The 25813-nt window shown below is 40.0% G+C and overlaps 1 protein-coding gene across 9 annotated transcripts in view; it reads right to left on the reverse strand.

Moving 5' to 3' along the window:
• Positions 1-25813, reverse strand: part of TNIK (TRAF2 and NCK interacting kinase) — a 349621-nt gene that overhangs the window by 142826 nt on the left and 180982 nt on the right. For all 9 annotated transcript variants that reach the window (XM_005886580.2, XM_005886579.2, XM_005886584.2 and 6 more), the window contains 2 exons: positions 14392-14448; positions 1186-1311 (listed from right to left, as the gene is read on the reverse strand). In XM_005886580.2, the coding sequence (XP_005886642.1) occupies positions 1186-1311; positions 14392-14448 (183 nt within the window). The remainder of the gene's footprint in view (positions 1-1185; positions 1312-14391; positions 14449-25813) is intronic.

Here is a 25813-nt window from a genome sequence, read left to right on the forward strand (position 1 = left end):
TTTTCTTTTCAGCTGGACTATAAGTGTCATATGAATTAAGAGCGTATCTTCCACTCAAGACTGAGTTCTGTGGCAAGTTATCTATGAAATAGTGGTAATTGGATATAGACAGTTTAATACATAATTTGATATATATTAAGCACTGGATAATTCAGTGAATTTTGTGTGTTAGACACATATTAAGATTTCTGGAAAATGAACAAGATGATAAATAGTTAAAAGGTATTTTTGGAACCATTAATCTAAGAATAATATATGCGATGAACTGAGGGATGTGTGTGTGTGTGAGAGAGAGAGAGAGAGAGAGAGAGAGAGAGAGAGAGAGAGATGCTCCAAAATCTAGGCTTTCACTGAATTGGCATAGGATGGTCAAACCAAGGAAGCATTATAAGAATAAAACTTGCAATGGAAAAAATCAGGAAAGTGAGAAGAAGAGCAATCTGGGCTGGGCAGGGACAGGAATAGTGGTTTTGGTGTCAGATTACTGAATTTATTAATAAAGGGACAGTCAATTAGATCTGACTCATAGACTGTCAAAGATACAGGACTAGGGCACATATCTGAGTGGACAAGGGGAAGAAGAAAAGGAAAGCAACCTTTGAGAGTACCTACATGGTATGAGACATGGTCGTAAGTGTTTTACTCATATAGTTAGAATTTAAATGTCAGTCATACACACATCAGTGATAGATAAGAAGAGCTTATCATGTAGAGCTTGTTTAGATACCAGCTCCACCATTTCTAGCTATTTAGATCTTGAGAAAGTTTGCTTATCCTCTCTATAAATCTTAGTTTCATTATCCAAAAAATGAAGATGATAATAATAATGTCTACCTCAAAGAGCCAGAATAAATTATATAACCCAGAAAAAACAGTACAGTGCTTGAAATATAATAAAAACTGAATGTAGGTAGTCATTAATGGGAAAAAACCCACAATAGAGAACTTAACAACTAGCTTTAAGGTTGGTCTACATTAAGAGATAGAAGAGAGAGATACTAAAAAGACAGAGAGGTATTCAAAGAAATGGGAGAAAACCTTAAAACCACAATGTTATGGAAATCATGGGGCTAAAGGTTTCTGAAGAGCTCGTTAATCATATTTAGTCATGAGGATAGAGAAATGGACCATTTAGTCCTGGTTGTTCTTCATGTAAGAAAAGTAAATTTGGCAAGCGCTACATACCCAGAGTTGGTCATCCATGCCAGGTGGGTTCTTTTTGATAAAAGCACCATAGTATGTAGCAATATTCCGGTGGTGAGAATATTTTTTCAACATGTTAATTTCTTGTTTGATTTCTTCCTCTTCATCCTGTATTAGAATAATAAATATTCAGTCATGAAAATCCATGTCTTAGAATTATTTTCCATCACCATCTATATCAACTACGTAATAAATTTCTTTCTTAAATTTTTTGTTCTGTGGTGATAAACAAGCACAATTATTATATAACTCGATTTTCTTGATTGACTACAAAGAAAAAATTTGCAAGACAACACATTTACAATCCAAGGGGTATTCTGTTTGTATGGCAAATAGGCATAGCTGGGGGGTATGGGGGAGAAATATAAAACAAAACACCTCATTCCTTCACCTGCTAAAGATCAAAGTAGGCTGTTGAGATAAAATTCACTCTAGATCTCTTGGAACTATGTCCATTGAATACCTATTACTGATCAGATCTTGTATAGGAAAGATTTAGGGAAGTGAAAAGAAAAAAACATAGACTCATATTTTAAATTTAAGTTCATTTTCTTTGAAGTCTACTTTGATTGAAGTACCTGACTGAAGACGATGAAAGTCAGATGAGAAAGGTAGTGAGGGTAAGTTCCCTAGATCTGAGGAAGTTCACAAAGCAGGAGTACCCATCGCACCTTCAGGAAACTAAACATGAGAAGAAAGGGGAACTGCGGCAGTTATGTGAGAGGAGATAACTTTCCTACAGAGTAAGTGTCCTCATTCCGGTTTCATTCATTCTGAGCTTCAATTTGGAGTCCACCAACTTGGGTCATTTTTAGACACCCCCCACCCGTGTTCTCTCATAATTTTATTTTGATACGTGCATATCAGTTGGACCTTCAATTAGTATTTTATTTTTGAGGTTGGTGGAAAAAAATTTATCCCAGGAAAACTGTTTTAGATGTAGCAGTAGAATGATTATGCCTAAGTGTAAGATGTTACCATGACCTGAAAGACCACTAACATGGTGTCCCTATCTGTTCCCTTGCCCCCTCCATCTGCTCGGCCTCCCTACAGTCTCTCTACATTGCTGAGTCACTCTGCAAATGATGTCTTCTTTCGCTTCCTCTTCTTCACACAATTTCTACTCATCATTTTTCATTGAATTTAATTGACACTCCTCAAGGACATCTTCCCTAATTCTCTCAGGCAATGTCAAATTCCCCTACTATATATATCTTGCCCACCCCTACACTTCTTGATGCATGTGCAATATTTGCTGGTACCAGTTGGAGGTATGGGTCATTCTGTGTCATAACTTCCCTCTACTTGACTCTCTTCACTAAGAATTGTAAGCTCTCTTCTGCCTCCAGATCTTAGTTCTAGAGTTCCTTCCCCCACAAAGCTCTCTGATCTGCCTGATTTGAGTCTAGCCCTGTGGATAATCATGTGCCTCTTCCTTTATATCACTTACAAGAATTGCAATCCCCATTTATCTGTCTAATCATTTAAGTATTTCTTCCTCATCAGTCCATAATAACTCTTAACACAGGAATCTTTTGCCTTTTATAACAACCCCAGCACCAAGCAAAGTGCCTGTGAATAAATGGAAGAATGAAAGAATGAATACCTAGAAAGGGTCCAACCACTCACTGCAGCATTAGTGAGGCTTGAAAGGAACTAGTAAGAATAAGATGAGTGTGATGCCATGTTGACATTTCCTAACCACACAAAACTAAGTTTAATAAAAACAATGGAGATGTGAAAACCTAGGAGAACTGAGCAGGCTACACATCATATGTTTTAACTAAGTTGAAGACTAATCTCAAAATAGAATGTATGATTATGACGCTGAGCCAAGGAGCAGCACATGGCCTTAATGGTGGAAGGAAGTGAGGGGTTTGGATGGAGGCTGAATGGGGAGATGGCATTTTGCCAACCAATGAAATTCTTCCTTGCAGCTATTGAAAACTGCCTACACCTTCACCACAGGCCTCATGAGAGGATGACCTTCAGCTTGCTGAAACGTCCCTGTAATGTGCCTCGAATGTCTACCATAGTGCCTATTAGCTATTTTAAACTCGCCATGTGGGGCCCAATAGTTGTGAGTGAAGGTAGGATGAGCAGATGTACTTTAGGCCTAAATAGAAGGGGAGAAAACATACCTGAGAATTTCTGTGGGCAGCCTGGCATTGACAGCTGCTTGGATTAAAGAGGCAACTACATGAGGCAGTAAAATACCAATCACAGTCCAACTGCAGCCTGACAGCTTCGGTCATTCCTAGTGAGGAGTCGGTCTGCTCCTACAAGTATTTGCTGCCTGCCTTCTGGGTTCTTAACAGGATAGTGAATGATGTGGCAGAGTCAGAGGTGGGGGTTGAGGCATAGAGGGAGTGCCTAAAAGCTTACCCTATCATTAAGAAAATAAGACTTATGAAATAGTTAAGTAACAGTTAATTCAGTTTATAATTACATAAAAAATAAATAGTATTGGAAATGAGAATGAAGTAAACACATTCTCTATCACTTTGCAAAGGTAAACTGAGGATATGTGACTATGAAGAAAGTACATGCATTGAGTCAGAAAAATGAGGGTGGGCAGGTACGGGGGAGGCATGTTCAGTGTGGGCTCCACTCATTTCTGGCTGTGTGATCTCAGAAAAGTAACCTATCCTACTGGAGCCAAATTTTCTCATCTATAATGAGATACAAATGTAATAATAGTATTACTATATATCCCAGCCTTTTGTGATAATTAAATGGAGTATGTGAAAGCTATAAAGTGTAATACAAATAGACATTATTAATCTTCTCAACTGAAAAATAAATATCAAGGATAGGAGAGCAGGAATGTTAGTAACTTGAATTTTAGGTTTAAATTGCACTGTTTCAAAGTACAATTATGGAACCACTGTGGGTCATGGCTATGTAGCTCTAAAATAGAACCTTAATATAAATCTTACATAATCTTGTAAGTGACCATGCAATTTGTCAGGCCCTCAGGACTACTGTTTATCCAGATTCCTAGTCTAGGGGAAGGATAGCAGTAAATCATTCAGAGAAATTGAAAGGGAGGCACTTATTATGACTTCAAGAACTCATTTAACCATTCCACAAGCAATCCTCCCTCTCACAATATGGCTCATTGAAGGAGATGGGTTACGATGCTTTCAAAAGACAAACACAACAACTGAGGCTGGAATTAGATTGTACGGTTTTGAGAGAAGGTTATCTTCTATTTTTTAAATGGATTATTCTTATGTCTTAAGAATTAAGCGCAAGGATCAAGCTCACTGGGAAACTAATGACCACTGGGTCATAAGGAAAAACAAAGTAATGCTACCAAAGTCTCACAAATTAAAAAAAAAGAGTCTTTTAATGAGTCAAGTCCAGTGCTGTCGGAAGAATCATTACTTCAATCAGAAGCCTTTCCAATCTAGTCCAAGCTGATTCAGACATGGCATTTAAACTTTTCGAGTGTCAGATATTTTCACCTGTAAATGGGAATAAGAATACCTATCTAAGTCACCTCTCAGGGCTTAGAAATGATTGTTTATTTAAGCATAGCGTTATTATCAACATAAAGATTTTTTCAAGATCATAGGAATCTAGTTATTGCTTAGTATTTGTAGTAATTTGAAAAAAATGGCCATAATATTTAGTAACTTCCCTCATGAAGAGGTGAAGTCCATTTCTTCTCCTTGTCGCTGGGTTTGGCCATGTGACTTGCTTTGGCCAATGGGACATTAACAAATTGACTCAGTAGAGGCTTAAAAGTATGTGTGTGTTGGAGTGGCCCTCCCTAATTGCTTGCAGACAATACTCCCAGCCTCCTGGAGGATAGCAAACTATGGGAAGAGAGGGTGATTTTCAAATGCAAAGAAACAGATGATTCCAGGTGATGCTTCTAAGCCACTAGCTACCTCTGATGATGATATGACAATCACAACCATGGTGACAAAATATAGCAAAAGCCAAACTTATATATTACTCACTACGTACTAGAGCAGTGATGGCGAACCTTTTGAGCTCGGCATGTCAGCATTTTGAAAAACCCTAACTTAACTCTGGTGCCGTGTCACATATAGAGATTTTTTGATATTTGCAACCATAGTAAAACAAAGACTTATATTTTTGATGTTTATTTTATATATTTAAATGCCATTTAACAAAGAAAAATCAACCAAAAAAATGAGTTCGCGTGTCACCTCTGACACGCGTGTCATAGGTTCGCCATCACTGTACTAGAGGCTGTGTGCAGAGTATCGTAATTAATATTCAAAAAAGCTCCATGAAGTAGATGTGTTTAATGATCCCACTTTACAAATAGGAAAACGAGTTTCAGGGAGTTCATTCATATGTTTAAATGTTAAAGCTAAGATTCAAAGCCAGATTTGTCCGACTCCAAAGCTACTGCTTTTAGTTCCATACTGAAAACTCCTAGGGAGAAGAAGGGCAATCACTCATGGTGATAAAACCAAAGCTACTAATCATGAAAGAAGAGTTCAGGGAGATCTTAATCCAGGGCTAAAGAGAAACCTGCCTTTGGTTCTCCAAATAAAGGAGCTTGTTAGGACACATTTATAATATTTGCTTGTGAATGGGGATAAGTTGCATGTTTATTACACAGGGGAACACATTATAAGCCCCTAAAATAGGCTAAGATTTAAAGAGCGAATTTTATAAGACATTTTAATATTAGTGTGCTCTCTAACAAATGGTTTGCTCCAAATTTAGTTCTCAATCCATGGAATGGGAATAAAACTATGTAATTCTTCATGCCCTTGACCGGAATCGAACCTGGGACCTTTCAGTCCGCAGGCCGACGCTCTATCCACTGAGCCAAACCGGTTTCGGCAAAACTATGTAATTCTTATAACAGCCCCAGGGACTGGTCAGTTTGAACTTGAGAAGGAAATATGAGGTGTACAGATTGATAAATGCCACTACCTTCCAGATGTGTGGACAAGGCTACACCCCTGCTGCTCCTGCTCACTTGCCCTGCTCTCCACAGCAGTCCTTGCTATTAGGTAGGCATTTGTGTCAACTTGTCGATTATTCTCACCTTCATTGTTGACTAAATGTGACAAGAAGTTGAAGACATTTTTTGTTAAAGAATTATTTACTATTAGAATTTGAAGGGACTATTAACATTTTCTAGGATGTTATTTTTTAAAATATATTTTTATTGATTTCAGAGAGGAGGGGAGAAGGAGAGAGAGAGAGAGATAGAAACATCAATGATGAGAGGGAATCATTGATTGCCTGCCTCCTGCATGCTCCCTACTAGGGATCAAGTCTGCAACCCTAGCATGTGCCCTTGACCAGAATAGAACCCAGGACCCTTCAGTCCACAGGCCAACGCTTTATCCATTAAGCCAAACCAGCTAGGGCTAGGATGTGATTTTTAAATTTTTAAAAATAATTTGGAGAAATTTAATAATTATTCCAACAGAAATTTTATTCAAGATTCTAATAAATAGCATCAACAAAACTAGACTTTTTAAAATCAATACATACTTATTTTATAAGTTTGATTATATAATAAGTTTGCTCTAATTATAATCAATGACAACAAGGAGGTTGTTTTAGTGAATACAAAATTGGAATATTTTGAGGAGAATTTAAAGTCACATATCAGCTTCAATATATTATTAATTTGGAGTTTTGTTTGGTTTTGAAGAATAGAGAAAAATCTACATTTCCTAAGACAAGTAACAATTATTTTTTGTTTACTTATTTTGGTAGCAATTACTTTTAAAGAGCATGTTTTGAAATCTTTATACTGAATAACATTCTGCACATGAAAGGAATAACCTGACAGTACAAATTGAGAAGTTGCCATTTTCCAGTGCCTTCAAAATTGGCATATAATGTAGAGTTTGCTGCTTGCGTTTATTTATTTTATTTTTATTATTATTTTTTAAAGTGTCCTTGATGGTCACTTGTATTAGTTTTTAATTGCTGCTGTAACCCTTATAATAGATCCATCAAGACAATCCCTACATCTCAAGATCCTTAATATAGTCATATCTGAAAATTCATTTTTGCTATATAAAATAACATATTCACAAGTTTTGGGGATTAAGATGTGGACATTATTGGGAGCCCTTATTCTACCACAGTCTACATTTTGTCTCCCAAAGATTTACTTCTTTCCCACATGTAAAATACATTCACTCCCATCCCAACATCTCCAAAAGTGTCAACCCATTATAGCATCAACTCAAAATCCAAAAGCTCATCAGCTCAAATTCCCCAATCTCATCAGGGATGGATGAGGCTTAGGCTATTCTTAAGTGAGGTTTGCTTTTAAAATCACAGTTTATTAAATGTTAAAATATACATACACATTATAAATGAGAATTAAGCATGTGTGGATCCCCTAAAATTATCTCAAGGTGGGGTTATGCACCTGCAAATTATATTTTTACAGATCTAAGGAAACAGACCCAAAGTAGGTCAATGAGTTGCCTAAGCCCACATCTCTTCATGGCAGCATTGACTGAACTAGTGACTTTACCATGACATTCTGCAGGCAGCTCCTAGATTTGCATTATGCGTTAACCGTAAGCTAAATAAATTCATTCAACAAATATTCAAGTGCCTACTTGTATCCCAGGCACAATGCTCAATGCTAACAATGTAATAATACAACAATGGGCATGACAGGTTCAAGCTCTGCCACAATGACACTTACCATAGTCTAGTGGGGAACACAGATGGAAATCAAAGAGTGACAGAGATGGATAGCTGATCTAATTGGGGGCAGTAGGGGTGACGGCCCCAAGAAATCCAAGTTTGAGCTGAATTCTAAAACCCTTGTGGAAGTTACCCAGTTGGGAAAAAAGAAAAAAGTGTGATGTGGTGTGGCTGAGGAGGGAAGCATTTTCCTGGCAGGGAAACAGCGGTTGCCAAGGCCCTGTAGCTGGAGGGGGTATGGCAAGTTGTCTTCTACGGGAATTGTTAGTGCCATGGAGAGAAAAATAAAAAATGTCTGCAGGAGACACTGTGATAACAACATGCACTGAACATTGTGTCCTACATATTGTTCTCAAATGCTTTATAAATAACTGTATTTACTTTTCACACTAACTTCCTGAGGGAAGTGATATTATCCACATTGACACATGTGGAAGAAGGAAAGGTTAAGCAACATGTCCAGGGTAAGAGTCATGAAGTCATGAAACATATGCCCAGCTCTCTCTTATGTGGAGGTGGTGTCCCTAGGAGAAGCAGGTAACCCAAGTCTGATGTGCATCTTTCTCACACCCTGACTCTTCCAAACAATCCCAGATTTTTTTTTCTTTTTGTCCAGTTTTAGCAAACATTCATGGAGTTTGCTAACTATGGGCAAAACACTCTCCCAGAGGCTACTGGGAGAAGGCCATTTCCTTATTCTTCAAAGAGAGACGCAGACTGGCCACTAACTTAACCGACAGCAATTCAGTAAATAAGCCAGAAATAGAAAATCAGTGAAGCAGGACTTCAAATGCATCCTTCTAGGAGGCAAATCCCATGGTGTTACTTTGCTATTTAACTTCTGGCCCCACATTGGTCTAGCAGTAGTTGGGGGAAGGAGTTACAGCCTCCCGCCCCTGGTAAAAAACCACCACCACCACAACAAACAAAACAAGGCAAAACCAAAAAAACCTCCCCTTATATCTTTTTTATTTTTGATTTTTATTGATTTGTTACAGAGAGGAAGGGAGAGGGATAGAGAGCTAGAAACATCGATGAGAGAGAAACATCGACCAGCTGCCTCCTGCACATCTCCCACTGGAGATGTGCCCGCAAACAAGGCACATGCCCTTGACCGGAATCAAACCCGGGACCTTTCAGTCCGCAGGCCGACGCTCTATCCACTGAGCCAAACCGGTTTGGCCCTCCCCTTATATCTTGTCTACATATTGAATTTTTGCCTAAAACTATTTGATCAAAGTATTCAATTTGGAAAATAAAAACTAAAAACCTTGCCAAAGCCCTTGCCACAGCACTCAGTGTCTTCACGACCTGGCCCTAAATGTCCAGATTCGTCATGTGTCACGCTCTCCTAAGCACATTTTAGTCCTTACACTATGCAGTACTTTCCAGAGCATGCTCTGTGTGCTCTCAAGCCCCACACCTTGTTACAGGCTGTGCCCTTGGCCAGGAATGTCCTCGTCTGATTGTCCTCCTAGGCTTAATCTACCCCTCACTGCCACACCCAACTGAATAAGTTTGTTTATAAATTGTATCAGTTTATTGTAAAATGGATTAGCTTTACTTATAAATATTTAGGGCAAGGTTGTGTTATTGTGAGCGCCCCCTTCAGGCAAAAGACCACTTTTTCATCTTTGAATTTAGTAAATGCTTATTGAATAAATTAATGAAAGATCACACTAAATTAAACACTAAACACCCTTCTATATTTAATTATGTGGTTAAGAAGATGGACTTAAAGATAGAGTTAAGATGCTCAGGCAGATTCACTCCACCATTTACATGTTACACTGAGCAAGATACCTTAAAATATCCTTAGTGTTCTTATCTATTATTGGGTCTAATAATAGAATCTATTTTGTGTGCTGTTGAAGGAATTAAATGAATAAATATATAGAAAGTATTTAAAAGAGTTCTGGCAAATAATCACTCCATCAATGTTAGTTACCATTATTATTATTTTGGGCTGAAATATAAAAAAATGTAAGTAGAGGGGTACTTTACTTAAGGACCAAATCAGTTTTAAACACATCCACTATAATATGATCTGATGTCATAGTAACATAATTCTCCTGGTTTTGCCTACCCAGCATCCTTCCCACGAGAATACACGTGCTTGTATGAATAGCAAGGGACATAGATGAAAAAATAGAAAAAAAAAAAATAAATTAAACACTAAACACCCTTCTATATTTAATTATGTGGTTAAGAAGATGGACTTAAAGATAGAGTTAAGATGCTCAGGCAGATTCACTCCACCATTTACATGTTACACTGAGCAAGATACCTTAAAATATCCTTAGTGTTCTTATCTATTATTGGGTCTAATAATAGAATCTATTTTGTGTGCTGTTGAAGGAATTAAATGAATAAATATATAGAAAGTATTTAAAAGAGTTCTGGCAAATAATCACTCCATCAATGTTAGTTACCATTATTATTATTTTGGGCTGAAATATAAAAAAATGTAAGTAGAGGGGTACTTTACTTAAGGACCAAATCAGTTTTAAACACATCCACTATAATATGATCTGATGTCATAGTAACATAATTCTCCTGGTTTTGCCTACCCAGCATCCTTCCCACCCTTTTCTCTAAAAGCTCTCAGGTTTTTCTTGAGGAATCATGTTTCCCAACTCTCAGTTCCTGTGGTAGTTTCCAGGGTTAGCCACCCAACCCAGATGTGGCTGAAGAGAAACAGGGTTTGGTTCAGGGCTGGGACATAACCCAAGCTGGGCCACTGATACTCAGACTGGCACCTCTGCAACTGAGGGTAAGGAATTAATTAGAACACGAACCTGCGGGTGGGAAGAAAACAGAGCCCAGAGATGGAGAGAGACACAATTCCTAATCACAGCATGTGACTTCCTGGACCCTGCTGAGTTTTTTTCTTTTTTTGAATATGCAATAGCCAGGAAATTCTGTTATCAGCTTCACTCAGTTTAGTGGGGCTTTGGTACCACAATCCAAAGTGTCCTGAGTCATGTGATCACCACCGCATCATTGTAAAGGTGAACATCTTGATGTTAACTCATTATCTCATTAAGTCCTACATGGATTTCAAGGTGTCATTGTAAAGAAACCAGTTTACACCACAAATTTTTCTCCAGATGAATATGGGGATTTATCAAAGAATCACAGTATCTTCATACTTGATGGCCAGAGAGCTGTAAATACAAGACCCTAGAAAGTGCTCCTCTGACTCTGGGGGTGCATGGAGCTCTTTGAGAAGCTTGTAGAAAAGGCAGGCTCTGGGGCTCCACCCAAAAATTCTGCAGCAGGCCCAGGAATCTGGATTTCTAATGCACACCCCAAAGGTGCTGATAGTTCAGTGATGCTGGCTGTCCACTTTGAGAAACACCACCCTAGAGGTGTTTGTTTAGAAGTTGTAGGCAAATCTAGAGTACACAAATCCACTGGGAAGGAATCCCCAGAAAGTGACAAAATGCAGAAATTCCCATAATTATTTCAGAAAGTAAAATAACTTCAAAGACAGCCTGAGTTTAAGTACTAATTCTGAAGCAAGTATTAAGAAATTTGGAACTGTCTCAGATCTACAACAGGAAGGAAATGAGCATTATATCCAGTTATCTCTGTGGCTATTTTCTATAAAATAAAATAAAAAGAAGTGGTATGGAATAAAAACAATAATTTAAGCAATAATTTAAAAATTGATTTCAGGCGTATGGTTTTATCAATTTCATTACAATAAACGATAGTAACTCTGCAGTAAATCATTACAAACAATTAACAAAGACGACCTTTGAGAATTCATCTCAGTTTTTAACAGAGCAGCTATAATGAGCACAATTATAATAATTGGTAAGAAGCTTTTGCAACATTCCATAATACACAAAAGACAACATGGCAAAATGAAATAGATTGTTTTCTGAGGATACCACATGAGTTTCACAAAGGAAATCTTATGTTGACTGTGATGCGTAAGGGGGTGATACAAAAGTCATTTGATGCTGTATCAGATACCCTGGGAATAAGAAAACCATTTCCAGATGTGTATCCATGTTTGTCTTTGTTAGGGTCAGTGGTTACATAATGGTCAATGATGTGCCTACATCAGGGCAACTATCCAGCCCTTTCAACAGGGGTTCCCCAAGAGAATTAAGCCAAAATACTATAAAGCATCCATTGTATGCAATGGATCGACTCTCCTATGCATGAAAATGGCATTAGCTTTGTACCATCCTTGGGAGAACTGAGAAAACAGTCTCTCAGGTCATTTTCTTGTAGGGCTTAGTTGCCTTGTGAAACCCAGTTTAGGAAGGTTAACTGCCACTCCTTAAAAACGAAAAAATCTCCTCTGGGATACATAGCTGTGGAACTGTTTTGATCCCAAGCAAAGTGGTCTAGTAAAAGTAAGTGGTTCATCAAGTAATTTAAAGTCTCACAAAGAGAACCAGAAACTAGAAAGGGAATGTCCTGTGCTCTCAGGTCATGCTTTGCACATCAATATTCAACTCTGTGCACACGTGTGCCCTGAGATTAACGATGTCAGCGGAACTCATCTGCAGTTCCACAGAACCACACAATAAAACTTTACAGCACAAATGTCTTGGACTCCATCCACAACCATGAGCTGCTGAACTGCCACGTGCATTGCATTATGTGCAGATCCTATTCACTCCAAGGAAAATACAGTAGTAGGACTTCAGCAGAATAACAAAATAAATTTTCATTTGTTCTGTGCTGGGAGCTTTATAAAAGGTTCACACATTTATAAACGGGTTTCTATGTGGAGACTGATCATACATGATCTTGATTTTTGTGTCAGACCCTGCTAACTGACCATACCAGTATCCATTCTCCCTTCATTCTTGGCTAGTAGAACCCAGATTTTTAACTGCACACATTGGTAGAATGAAAGACTACATCTACCAGCTTCCATGCAGCTAGGTATACCCAATGAATGTAAAACTAAGTTGAAATGTTGTATGTAAGTAGAAAATATTTCACTGGAAGGGGTTCTCTTCTTTACCCTTCAGCTATCAACCCCTCCCCATCTTCTGCCTGGCAAAGAATGTGATCAATGGAAATCTGACAACCATCTTGAACCATGGACGTGACCTTAAGCGTGGAAGCCATGCAGAATGATGGAGTAGAGATAAAACAATCCTTCTACTCCACCACATTGCTGCCCTCCATCCCTGGGCTGTCAATTCCAGACTCCTTTAACACAAGAGAGCAAGACACTTCCGTCATGCATAGGCCTCTGTTATCTTGAGTTTTCTGTTTCAAGTGGCAGAACCTAAACCGAATTAGTATAATTTCCATGCAGTTTCTTATTCAGCAAAGGCAAGGTGAATTAAGAAACTAATTTGGATTAAATATTTGAACTGGTTTGCAACCTCTGAAATTGGAATGATGTACTTAGGACAAAGAAAAGGAAGTACTACTTTATCTAAGTGCTAATAGGCATATGAAAACAACTTTTTTACTGGTTATAAATGTATATAATTTAAAGAGGAATTCAGATCAATAATAAGCAAAGAAAAGAAATCAGTACAATGTGTGGTATAAATGAAAATTAGTGAAATTAGTATTATGGTAGAGAGCATACCATATAATATATACTATCAAAAATAACAAGCCAGAAAAGGTATAAGTTGAATTGTGACATGCAGACATCCAGGTGCCTCTTTTAATTTGTATATTGGTTCTTGATACCATTATGTGACCAATTCATTCTATATGTAGTTACATTAAATAATCCACTTCTCGGCCGATGGAAGACTGTGGTCTTTTAGCTTTTATGTATAGCAGACAAACATCTTAGAAAAATCCCCAGGACAATAGAAAATTATTAACATGCTTTTGATGTCCAGTGAGTCCTTTCAAGTCTGATTTTCACTCTGTACTCTTAAAAAGACATTAACATATTTTAAGTGGACTCAGCAAAAAGGAATGAAAGCACAAGATTGTATTTCAAATAAAGTCTATTCCTTAGATTGTTTTTGATCATCCAGGCAGAAATTTCATTTCAGTCTTGCTCTAAATAATGATAAGAATTTGTGGTTATTACGATTATTTGTTCAACAATATCTGAGGGAGGAAATATTAATGTTAAATATCCCACTAGGAGATGAGAGCTACCCAAACTCTTGTCAATTCCAGTGTTAGGTGGACCTCTGGGAAAGTGTTAAGACCCATCACTTCTGTGTAATCTCCGTAATATTCTTTTAATACCTGCAAATCCGTGTTCTGTCTTCATACGCAAATATCTTTCATTGTGGTTATGTAAATTATCAGTGCACATTATTTATTCTTCACTCTAACAACATAAGGCAGAGTGTAGATATCTAATTTAGAGTGATTTACGCATTGTCTTCTCGATCAGCTGTTGGATACTCTTACTTCTTTATGTGAAGCACAAGTGGGAAAAGATTTTAGATGTTTAAAAGGATTCTATTTCTAAAAGATAATTTTTTTCTATCCCTAATTTCTCTATCACAAATATATACATACGATTGAGATGGCAAGAGAAAGATACATTACCCCTGTGACGTCCATAACCTTAATGGCTGCAAGCTGGCCTGTTTTGACATGGCGACCCTGTATGAAAAAGATAAAATAAAAAGGACTTTAGTTCTGATGAGCAATATTATCATTCAGTTCCAACTGTGAAGAACAATATTACCTAGATTAATGTTACAGAATGCCAGTGGGGAAGACACACACACACACACACACACACACACACACACACCTTGAATGCTTTGAGATCAATTTCTATTTAGTGTTTATTTTGTAGACCATCTCCATCACTTTGTCTTTTGGGCTTGTTTTCACACTGGTTGTCAAGTTAAATAAAAAAGGCAATGCTGAATAATTTGGTCTACCTCCCCTCCAAAGTGTTAGATGAGGGCTTGTGTGAGAGTGGATTTATGTGGCAGGGGAGCTAGACATGACTGGAGGAGACAGTATTTCCTCTGTCCAAAAATATTCACTATGTGAAGAAACCTTGATTTCCTTGATAATTAAAGCATCTTGCAACGGTCTCAATTGGTTGTTGGTACTTCCATTTTAGTAACTGCTATAATGTCACTGACGGTTACAATGGAAAAGACAGTATCCTAGTTCTCCATCTTAAATTTCACTCTAAGCTGAAATAACAGCTCCCGATGAGTCTGACAGATGACTGAATAATACAGCTCTGGGTGGCAGCTTCAGCTACATTGAGATCCTGAAGATGGAACAATTGGCAGGCGCAGCTCAGTCCCAGGCAACGGCATCCCCAGCGCCCAGCAACAGGAGGGCAGCTGAGCTGTCAACCGTGGAAGGGAGAGGGCCCCGAAGGAGGCTGCCCGGCTTGAGTGGCCTTTTACATCACTGGAGAATGTCAAACCTAATTAGGATCCAGACTGAAGCAGACTTTGAGGGACTGGCCAGGAGTTAGCTGACCCAAAGATCACTAGAAACCAGAGACACAGCCATTGCTGAGAAAAGGTTTAGAGGAGCAACTTCATAAAATCACAAATAAATTGCACAGGAAGAGCCCTTCAGGTGCTTCATCCAATACCCTTCTTTCAGAGAGAGGCTGAAACTCACAACTAATAAGGACCTAAAACCCAGGACACTTGTCCTGCTTCTGCCCTCCAGATCCTGAATTGAAAATTCTTATGATGAAAATGTAAAAATTATTTTTAAGCAAACTTTCTTTTCATATTTTACTTGAGTTACATCGAGACATTCATCTCTCATGTAGTATTTTGTTAATTTTTTTTAAATTTGAGGATAAAGCAACAAAGGAGGATGTAGAGACATTCATCTCTCATGTAGTATTTTCTTAATTTTCTTTTTTAAATTTGAGGATAAAGCAACAAAGGAGGATGTTATTAAAGGAGAAATTTAAAGTGAAAATGTAATATTGCTCCTAATTTTAAGTTACTTCCACTTATGAGAGCAATGAAAATTATAAACCTAGACTCCATCTCAGTTCGGATCTAAAAATACACATTCAACCAAGGACTAAAAATTAAATTCTGAGGGGGGTGGAATATTTTAAAGCAGTGGTTCTCAACCTTCCTAATGCCGCAACCCTTTCATACAGTTCCTCATATTGTGGTGACCCTCAACCATAAAATTATTTTCGTTGCTACTTCATAACTGTAATTTTGCTACTGTTGTGAATCGTAATGTAAATATCTGATATGCAGGATGTATTTAGGCGACCCCTGTGAAAGGGTCATTCGACCCCCAAAGGGGTTGCGAACCACTGCTTTAAAGGGAGACAAAGGGTTACATTTTCCCCACAAAAAGTAGAAGAAAAAAAAATCCTGTCAGATTGCAGTTGCTGAGTCATTTCTTAATAAAAGAATGAAGTAAGATTTTCTTCTTCTGAAATAACAACAATAACAAAAATAACAGACTAAATCTAGAAAAACAAAACTGAAATTCCAGTAGCTCCCAAAGCCTTATGTCAAGCATCTCCTCAAGAGTAAAAGGACCATCCACAAGGAAAGAGGAAGAAAGCACAGCAAACTGGAGAAAGCAGAGGCGGTGGGGTCACTCAGCTGGCGGGCTCAGGCCAGCCTGGTCCCCTGAGCCCCTTCTTTCTTTCTTCTACCTCATGTTTGAGGTAAAGAACTGAGCTGATGCTTGTTCCTTACAGAATAACTCAACATCAAGGTGAAATCTAAATCACTCAAGGATATAGCACTCTACCCCTTTACCTTCTCCCTAAAATGAATGTGAGAGAAAGAACAATGGTTTTGTCATGAAATAACCATGTAAGCCTGGGCTTTGTTATAGCTGTTATTTATTTTCTAAAGAACAGCAAGATGGCTTTAGAGCTGCTAGCCTGAGGCTAGCCTGGAAGAAAGAGTATTTTCATTTCTAGGTCACTGAAATTCATCTGTTTCCAGCCGACCACATGACCAAACGGGGTTGTGGAAAATGCAGATATTCTACCCACTATCTCTTTCCCCTGTCCAAGGACTCACATTGGGTAGAATGTTAAGAGTTCCTCGTGCTTAGCTTAGATTAGATCTAGCCTTTATTGAGGAAGATTTCTTCCATTTTCTCATTGCAGGTGATGGGCTTAGTTTCATGTTTCCACAGCATTCTACACGAATGCAACTGATCATATCCAATACTGTGATTTTCAAAATGTGCATCTCAAGAACCATGAAAATAAACTCAAATAGAAAAAAAAATCACAATGTGAACATGTAGCAGTGGCAGTTGTTGCATGGATCGAATGTTACAGTACATCTGTCTGTCTGTCTGTCTACTATCCATCCATCCATTCATCCACCCTTCCTTCCTTCCTTCCATCTATAATCGATGCTGAAATACACCATTCAGATGTAATACTGAGGTGCCCTACAGCTGTCAGCCAAGGCCCTTTTTGCTCATTGGCCTCAGCCAAAAGAGCACCTGCTCAAAGCCATGCTCCCTCCCAAAAAGAACAGAATCCAATGACAGCAATATAAAGGCCCAGACCTCTTGTCTTAAAGTAGGACAATTCTGAAGGGCCATCTCAGCTCCTGACCACTCCAAGGGATGGCTGAGGTCTTTGCTGAGACTGCATTGCAGTTAAGCTCTTTCCTTTGCACAATTCTACATTCTTCACAGGTGTAGATCCGAAGAACGCTCCCCAGTAAAATTCCTCCATATAAATTGCCAAATCAGGATATGTTCCAGAGGGACCCTCCCTCAGACAGTGGGTTCCAGGAATGACCCTTATCACTGGCGGCGGGTGGCTTATTGACTGCTCCTGACATACTGTAGCTGTGCCACTGTCAAATGTTCACTAGTGGGGAACAGGAGTAGGATACAGGTGCCAGAGAGCACACTGGTGTGTCCAATGTTTCATACTTTTAAGAGTGGAAATAATACTTTTAAAAAAAGGAATCAGATAGCTTTTACTGAGAGACACTTATGTACTGGAGAAAGACAATGAAAAGCTAAGGGTGATGAGTCACCAACTGAAGGCAATGTGTGAAAATCATAAGGGAGATGAGGTTAAATCCTGAGATCTGTGCACTGTCTTCAATCAAGATGGGGACATCACACCTGTAGGCTCAGTGTGTTCATTCCACGTTTCAGAGTCTCATTCCTTCCCCATCAGGCTGGAGTTGAGGGTTATACCTCTTACTCTACCCTGGTAATGAATTCCTGGGTCTGGTCCTCAGCTTTTTCTACTCTGGCTGCAGAGGATACAGGTCTTTTGTTAGCTATCCAGGCAGCAGTCAAGCCTGAGAAAGTCATGTTGAGCTCAGACTTCTCAGGAATGAGGGTCTGGGTCATTCCAACAAGACTACTAGATCAACAAAGATGCAAACCAAGATTGGGGTGGGGGGCAGGGGGGTAAAATGAGGAGGAAGGAGATGATAAGCATCAGTTCCAACCATTAGACATTATGTAATGGTGAGAGCTTATACCTTTGCCTAGGAAAAGAGATCAGCCAGAATCCTGGAGGAGCTATTTCCAGAACTTACTATACAAAGCAAAAAGAACCAAGTAACACAAGTGACTGACTGTAGTATACAACTGTGATATGAGCCCCCCTCTCCATCCCTCCTTCAGGAATGAGGTTCTCTGAGTCTCTCTCCAGGAATTTACTTTAGCCAAACACAGCAGCTGGACCCAAAGGCATGCTCCCTGCCTAAATTAATGCCCTTTGTCTGGAGGCATCAAGTGGGCAATGACTGGTTGGTGTAGGAATATAAAAGCCTACACCCCTTATATCAAAGTGGAATAATGTTGAAGGGCTATTCCAGCTCCAGAGCTCCCTTTCTGGGTTTGCTTGGGGCTTTGTAGCTGCATTCAACTCCTTCCACTGCCCAAATCTGTCTTCGCTCTCTCACGGGTGTTGATACAGAGAGCACTCCCCAAAAGATACCTACCAGCAAATATCTGTCCTCAGAATCTGTTCCCTCCATCAAAGACTATCTATGCATCTACCTACTTACCTATCTACCTACCTTCCTACCTACCTACCTATATATTAGTATGTGTATTCTAAATACTAATGTAAAAGAATATATGTCTTACTGCATCTGGGGTGAAATTTTTAAGAAAAGCTCTGACCTAAAAGATGAAGATAATAAACTAGGTCAAGCATTGGGAAGTATACTACAGATTTAAAAAACAACAACATCATGTTCAAAGGTCCTGTTGTGTAGTTACTAGAGCATTTGAGTAATTAAAAGCAAGGCCAATATGGCTGGAGTAGAGAGTAAGTGTCTAACAAGGACTTCACAGACCACTTTGAGGAGGTCTGTCTTTATCCTAAGACCAATGGGCAGCCGCTGAAAGGTTTGAAGCAACGGTATAGAGTGCTCAAGTCTGCATTTTGAAAAGATTGTTCTAGGGCAGTGATGGCGAACCTTTTTTTTTTTTAAATATATATTTTATTGATTTTCTACAGAGAGGAAGAGAGAGGGATAGAGAGCCAGAAACATCAATGAGAAAGAAACATCGGTCAGCTACCTCCTGCACGCCCCACACTGGGAGTGTGCCTGCAACCATGGTACATGCCCTTGACTGGAATCGAACCTGGGACGCTTCAGTCCGCAGGCCGACGCTACATCCACTGAGCCAAACCAGTCAGGGCAATGGCGAACCTTTTGAGCTCGGCATGTCAGCATTTTGAAAAACCGTAACTTAACTCTGGTGTCGTGTCACATATAGAAATTTTTTTATATTTGCAACCATAGTAAAACAAAGTCTTATATTTTTGATATTTATTTTATATATTTAAATGCCATTTAACAAAGAAAAGTCAACCAAAAAAATGAGTTCGCGTGTCACTGCTGACACGCGTGTCATAGGTTCGCCATCACTGTTCTAGGGGCAAGGCATACAACAGAGGAAATCAGAAAAGATGATGGAAAAATAATAATTATAATGCTACTTAGTAATTCATTTGAGATATGATGGCGACTTGGACTGGGATGGAAGTTATAAAGGTGAGTAGTAGAGAGTCTAAAAGAGATATTCAGGAGGTCAAATCAACAAGATTTGGGAGTGAGTCAGATATATACTGACCCCACATTTCCCACAATGGCTGACACAGCAGGTACCTGATAATATTTGCTAGATAACAGATTGAATAAAGTAGTGAGATTTGAGGGTTGTATTCAGGTTCTTGGTCAATACCATCCATATGTCTACATCAGTTTCTCCCATCCCCACCCACTGCCCACATTTCTATCCAGCTGCAAAGTGTAGAGCAGCAGATGAGCTGGGGTGGTAAGCAGGAATTCCAGTCATTTCACAGCAGCTGGACCCCAAATAAGTTGGAAGATGAATTTAGTGAAGTTCCTTTAAATTTTACAGAGAAATAATAATTATAATGCTACTTAGTAATTCATTTGAGATATGATGGCGACTTGGACTGGGATGGAAGTTACAAAGAAGGTGAGTAGTAGAGAGTCAAAAGGAGATATTCAGGAGGTCAAATCAGCAAGATTTGGGAGTGAGTCAGATATATACTGACCCCACATTTCCCACAATGGCTGACACAGCAGGTACCTGATAATATTTGCTAGATAACAGATTGAATAAAGTAGTGAGATTTGAGGGTTGTATTCAGGTTCTTGGTCAATACCATCCATATGTCTACATCAGTTTCTCCCATCCCCACCCACTGCCCACATTTCTATCCAGCTGCAAAGTGTAGAGCAGCAGATGAGCTGGGGTGGTAAGCAGGAATTCCAGTCATTTCACAGCAGCTGGACCCCAAATAAGTTGGAAGATGAATTTAGTGAAGTTCCTTTAAATTTTACAGAGACTTTAATTTACCTCTCCACAGATCACAGAGAAAGTAGAAATTGGTTTTAGCTTTTTCCTCCTTGAACTGTAATGATGATGGAGGTGAACTCTGGTTTCCCGCTCACCGTGAAGATTAAAGCATAGTTAAGATACCTCTTTGGACACCTTCAGGAATGCGACCTTTCTTTGATACAACTTATCTTGAGGCAAAGAGGTAGACCAGACACACCTTTATGAAAAGACTCCAAAAATCCTTATAATCCAAGAACATGGATTTCACAGACTATATTTGGCACAGTGTCTACTCCTAGGGTTTTCCCAGGTTAAATGAGGCCTCTCTTTTTCCTTGGCCTGCATGTGCCATTCATTGGTAGCTTAAAAAAATCCTCCTCTCCACGGAGGCAGAGCTGTGACCCAGACATCACTGCTCCCAAACTGTGGCAAAGATGAAGGAAGGAACCTATACAGGGCAGTTCCCCAGCAACCGCTCTCCATTGCAACACCACGCTCTGCGAATTCCTCTGCTTGGCACCTCTGAGAGCAGAAAATGGATTGTTTTCAAGATCCGTCAGAGCTGGCCCCTCTGAGAACGGAGGCTTCTCACAGACACAGGGTGGGGAAGAAAAGACAGCGCTTCATTTTTCTTTGTTAGAAACTAGGATTCCTCCATCTTCGTGGCTGCCAGTTTGGCTCCGTTTATAAATCAAAATGGATGATTACAGGGGGAAAAAAATCAAATAGCCACAATTTTTAGCAGACAATAGTTAATGTATGCAGAGTCCGTGGCAGGGAGCCTGCTGCCTGTACCCAGGAAAGGCACGCACAGATGAAGCGACAGCAGTGACGAGGCAGGCAGGCTTGTGGGGTGACGAGAGCTCAAAAAAGTAGCAGAACCAGTCTCTTGGCCATGGCCTTGAGCCAAGAACACATTTCTCAGTAACCTTCTCTCCCAACCCCTAAAATGAGCACAAAACCAAAGATCTTATTACTACTAGTTTATGCCACAGAGTAACCGCAATTATTCGTGGTTTTTGTACATTAAATTCTGGAAGGACTAAGCCCTCGAAATGTTGGGGTTCACAGGATGGGGGTGGCATATGTGCATCCAGCCAACTCCTCAGCCGTCCCCAATATTCCACCTCTCCCCAGCTGCCACAGCAGCCTTTCCTATCCGGAGTCAGAGGATTTAGATGGCATTCAAAAGCCCTGATGCCCCACACCAGTCCAGGATGAAGTGTATTCACAACGTTAGTAAAGGAAAAAGAGTTACTATACATGGTGAATTTTTCTCAGAAAGCCAGAGGTATTCAATTTAGGCAGACTTCTTAGTGTTTGTTCTTTCTTTTGCATTAAAATGTCCATGAATTAAATGTTCACATGGCTTCGGAACACTAAAACCCCTCCAAGGCGGGAGTCTGTTTAGTCCCCTGACATTGCCTAGAACAGCATCTTGCAGAGAGTAGGCGCTAAGTCACACTGGGAAACAGGATGCTCCCCGGCCTAGCGGACCTTGTGAGCTGCCCCCCAACACAGTGCACAGAACGACTCCAGCGATCCATGGTAACCCGGGAGAAGCCTGGGAGAATTGGGGGAAATACCTGCTAAAAAGTGGCAGAAAGCTTTTCTTTTAGGAAAGGTGAGACTATGAGAAAGGCTCTCAGTTTCATAATGGAGGAAGAAGCCACGTGGGCTGATGTGTGTGTTTTGCTCAAGAAGGCTTTGTTTTTAGTGTGTTTTCCCAGTGGCCCATGGGAGTGAGCCTTGGAGACTAGAGCAGACACTGGTATTCTGCGTTTTATAACTTCACGGTTTATCTGAGGAAAAGTTCAGGGAGAGAAAGATACAATGAGAACAGCAAGGCCCAGACACTGCCCTGCTGTAGTTCCTCCCTCTCGGTCTCCCCTTTTCCAGAGAATAGTCACCAAGGCAGGACAGAGCCCACTGTTCTTGGGAAAGGGCAGCCCATTTTTCTAGGTTTCAAATCAACAGCTCCCTCTCTAAGGCCTATTTTATGAGGCAACCCTGTCTTCCCCTCGGGACCTCTGGCAGACCCTTTGCTCACTTCCTCCCGCCTCCAAGCTGCAGATTAAAAAGATATACTATGTCTTCCCTCCAGGCCGCATAGGTTTGTCAATTACAGTCTGACACTGCCTCCCCCCCCTCCCCCCCAGAGATTTATAGCCACGTGGTCAGGAGTGGGTGGGGCTGGCTTTGCACCAGGAGGCACCATAGGCATCATGGGGGTGGGCAGAGATAAATAATAATAATGAAAAGGCAGTGCTGCATTTTATTTCACCTAATTTAGGCTTCAATAGGAAGCCAGTCCACCCACAGCGCTGTCCGAGTCACTTAATAACAGAACGTCTGTGGCAGCAGCAAGAGCAGATCTGGAAGTGCAGAGCTGTGCGGGAAGAGAAAGGACCAAGCTGGTGTGGCGGGGAAACAAAGGGACAGGACCACAGTGTTCCCAGCTATCACTCTTGGGGTGGCAGGAACACAAACAGGGACCCATCTGACTCTCTATCAGGGCTGTGGACGAATAAAACCCTCTCCCAGCGTTCTCAAACCTCCAGAAGTTTTAATTAAAACAAAGGAAATGTCAGAAGAAGCGCTGGAATATAATTAGGACCCACTAAATCTAAAGCAATAAGGGGGGAAAGATGAGGCATGAAAGGCAAGCTTTCATGTTCTTACTGAATCCCTGCTCTGTTACTGACACAAAAATCAATTTCAATAGGCTTTAGTTGTATCTGAGCAGGAACAGAAAGGACAGATGAAATTCAGTGAGCAATTTACTGGAGTCATAATGGTTCCCACGGAAAAAAAAAGGCTACAATGAACACTCCAACCAAATGCCTCCTCTGTCAGAACTCTGTAAGAATGTGTGTGTGTGTGTGTGTGTGTGTGTGTGTGTGTGTGTGTGTAGATATATAGCAATAGATGTAGATATAGCAATAGATATACATGTAGATGCAGATATAGATTTAGGGGGTGGAATTTTAAACAGTTATATATGTTTTATCTTTTAAAAATGTGGTTAAACTCTCTAGCTCACACCCTTAAAAAGGAAATTTTGGCCCTGCCCTCAGGAGACATTTGGGGATATTCAGAGACATTTGTTGAATGTCACAACTTGCTACTGATGTGGGTAGAGGCCAGAGATATTACTAAACCTTCTGCAATGCACCGGACATTCCTCTCCCCCAACAGGCATTATTGGACCCAAAATGTAACAGGGCCAAGATTGACAAACCCTGATTTAAAAAAAAATGGACATTTAATAGGTGCTCCTTGAATGTTGGATTCTAACAAGTGTTGTATTCTTCACAGGCACTAAGGTTACAAGATCAAACATAAGGCCTGGCCCTAAGATGTCCCAGTGAACAGTGTGAGGGAGATGGAGATGACATTGTTCCTTCTTTGCTTAGCAGCATGTACAGTATTTCTCAAATTCCAACCCCCATGACATTTGAGAACACAGGTAGGACCAATAGCCCCTGAGACCACTTTCCACCAGCGTGTGTATGTGTAAAGGCCAATTCCAAGATCTCCACTGTCTCCCAATGAAGCATCATTCTCTACATTAAAAAAAAGCTGATGAGGTAGTATTGGGGTTAAATAGAATTTGGTGTTTGATAGTTGATACAAGCTATAATTTTTGCTAATTATGTCAATTTTGGAAAGATGCCTTATTTTCATTTCTCAACCATTTTCAGGTCTTCTCCACAACTCTTCATAGTGCACATTCGTTCCCTCTTCTCAAAGTTTACTGTAGTTTTTAACCAGTGGCAGCTCCATTCAGGAATACATTATTATGATGAATAAAATACAAATTATGATAAAACTATCCTTAAAACAAAAAGGTCAATTATATAAGAATAAAGGTGTTTTTCTTGATCCAACATGAGTTCTTCAAATGAAGTGATAGAGGAATCTTTTTATTGTTGTACTTGATCTCTTTCCAAAAATTAAGGAAAGTAGAATGCAAGTTTGGTGGGGGTTTTTTTGGAAAAAATAAGATAAGCAACATTATATTAGTGACAGCCATTCACTGCCTAGGTCTTTGAGGATTAAAGAACTCAAGTTTCTTCAAGGTGGTCAACAATAGCATCCAGAGATGGATCCTCCACAGTGTATGAGAGGAATGATGAGGACACAGTAATGGTTCCACCTGCAATAGCGGAAGGGCCAGATCTCCACACAGGCTACGGATCTCCCTCCGCCCAACAGAAGTCCTCTGTGTCAGCACAGGCTGCATCAGCAGTTGTGCTTTCCAAGCGAAGGCCTGCAAATCCTTCTTTGGGTAGGAGGGCGAGAGGACAAAAAGGACATTTGTTTTGTAAATGCAGAACAGCTCTTCCATATTCATAATTTTTCAAAGTGGTAGCCAGCATGGACTCCAGCAATGTGTCAGCAACACATCCATCCCTGGGAAGCTAGTGTCTGAGAGTAAGTACTCCCGTGCCTCTCAGAAACCTGTGACCTCCCCCAACAATAATGCTGAGAATACTTTTGTCTGAAATCTTGCGGGAGGGGAAGTGGGAGAAATATGATGACACCCTGAGAAAAAAGTGAGAATTCTTTTAAGTAAATATGACATACCCGGAGCTCTGGGCAGGCCAGACCGGGTGGGTAGCTGACTAGTTAGCAAATGCATTGATTTGCAGCTAAATTTAGCTGCTATTCAACTGTGACCTGTCAGGTAGCTTTCTCTCAAGGAGGGCCAGGTTTCCCTGACTCCAGTGAAATTCTTCACTCCCACCACATTTTCCTGATGGATGAGGGACTGTGAGAAGGGCAAGGTGAGCACCTTGCTGACTTGTCTGACAACCTTCTCTTCTCAAGCAGAGGTTAAGATATATATATATATATATTCCTTATTAATATATATACACACACATATATATACACACATCCTATATAATAAAAGGCTAATATGCAAATTGTCCCCACAGGAGTTTGACTGACTGGGAGTTCGACCTCTCACTATGACTTGCACTGACCACCAGGGGGCGGCACCAAAAGAAGGAAGGCCCTAGCCAGCAGCTGGGGGAAGGAAGGTCCCAATCAGCCCTGGGCCGGCTAGGCCTAGGGACCCTACCCGTGCACAAATTTCATGCACCGGGCCTCTAGTGTGTGTGTGTGTGTGTGTGTGTGTGTGTGTGTGAATCCTACTGTATAGATACATAGATCTATC

Source organism: Myotis brandtii, unplaced genomic scaffold, assembly GCF_000412655.1.
Source record: "Myotis brandtii unplaced genomic scaffold, ASM41265v1 scaffold99, whole genome shotgun sequence".
Lineage (NCBI taxonomy): Eukaryota > Metazoa > Chordata > Mammalia > Chiroptera > Vespertilionidae > Myotis > Myotis brandtii.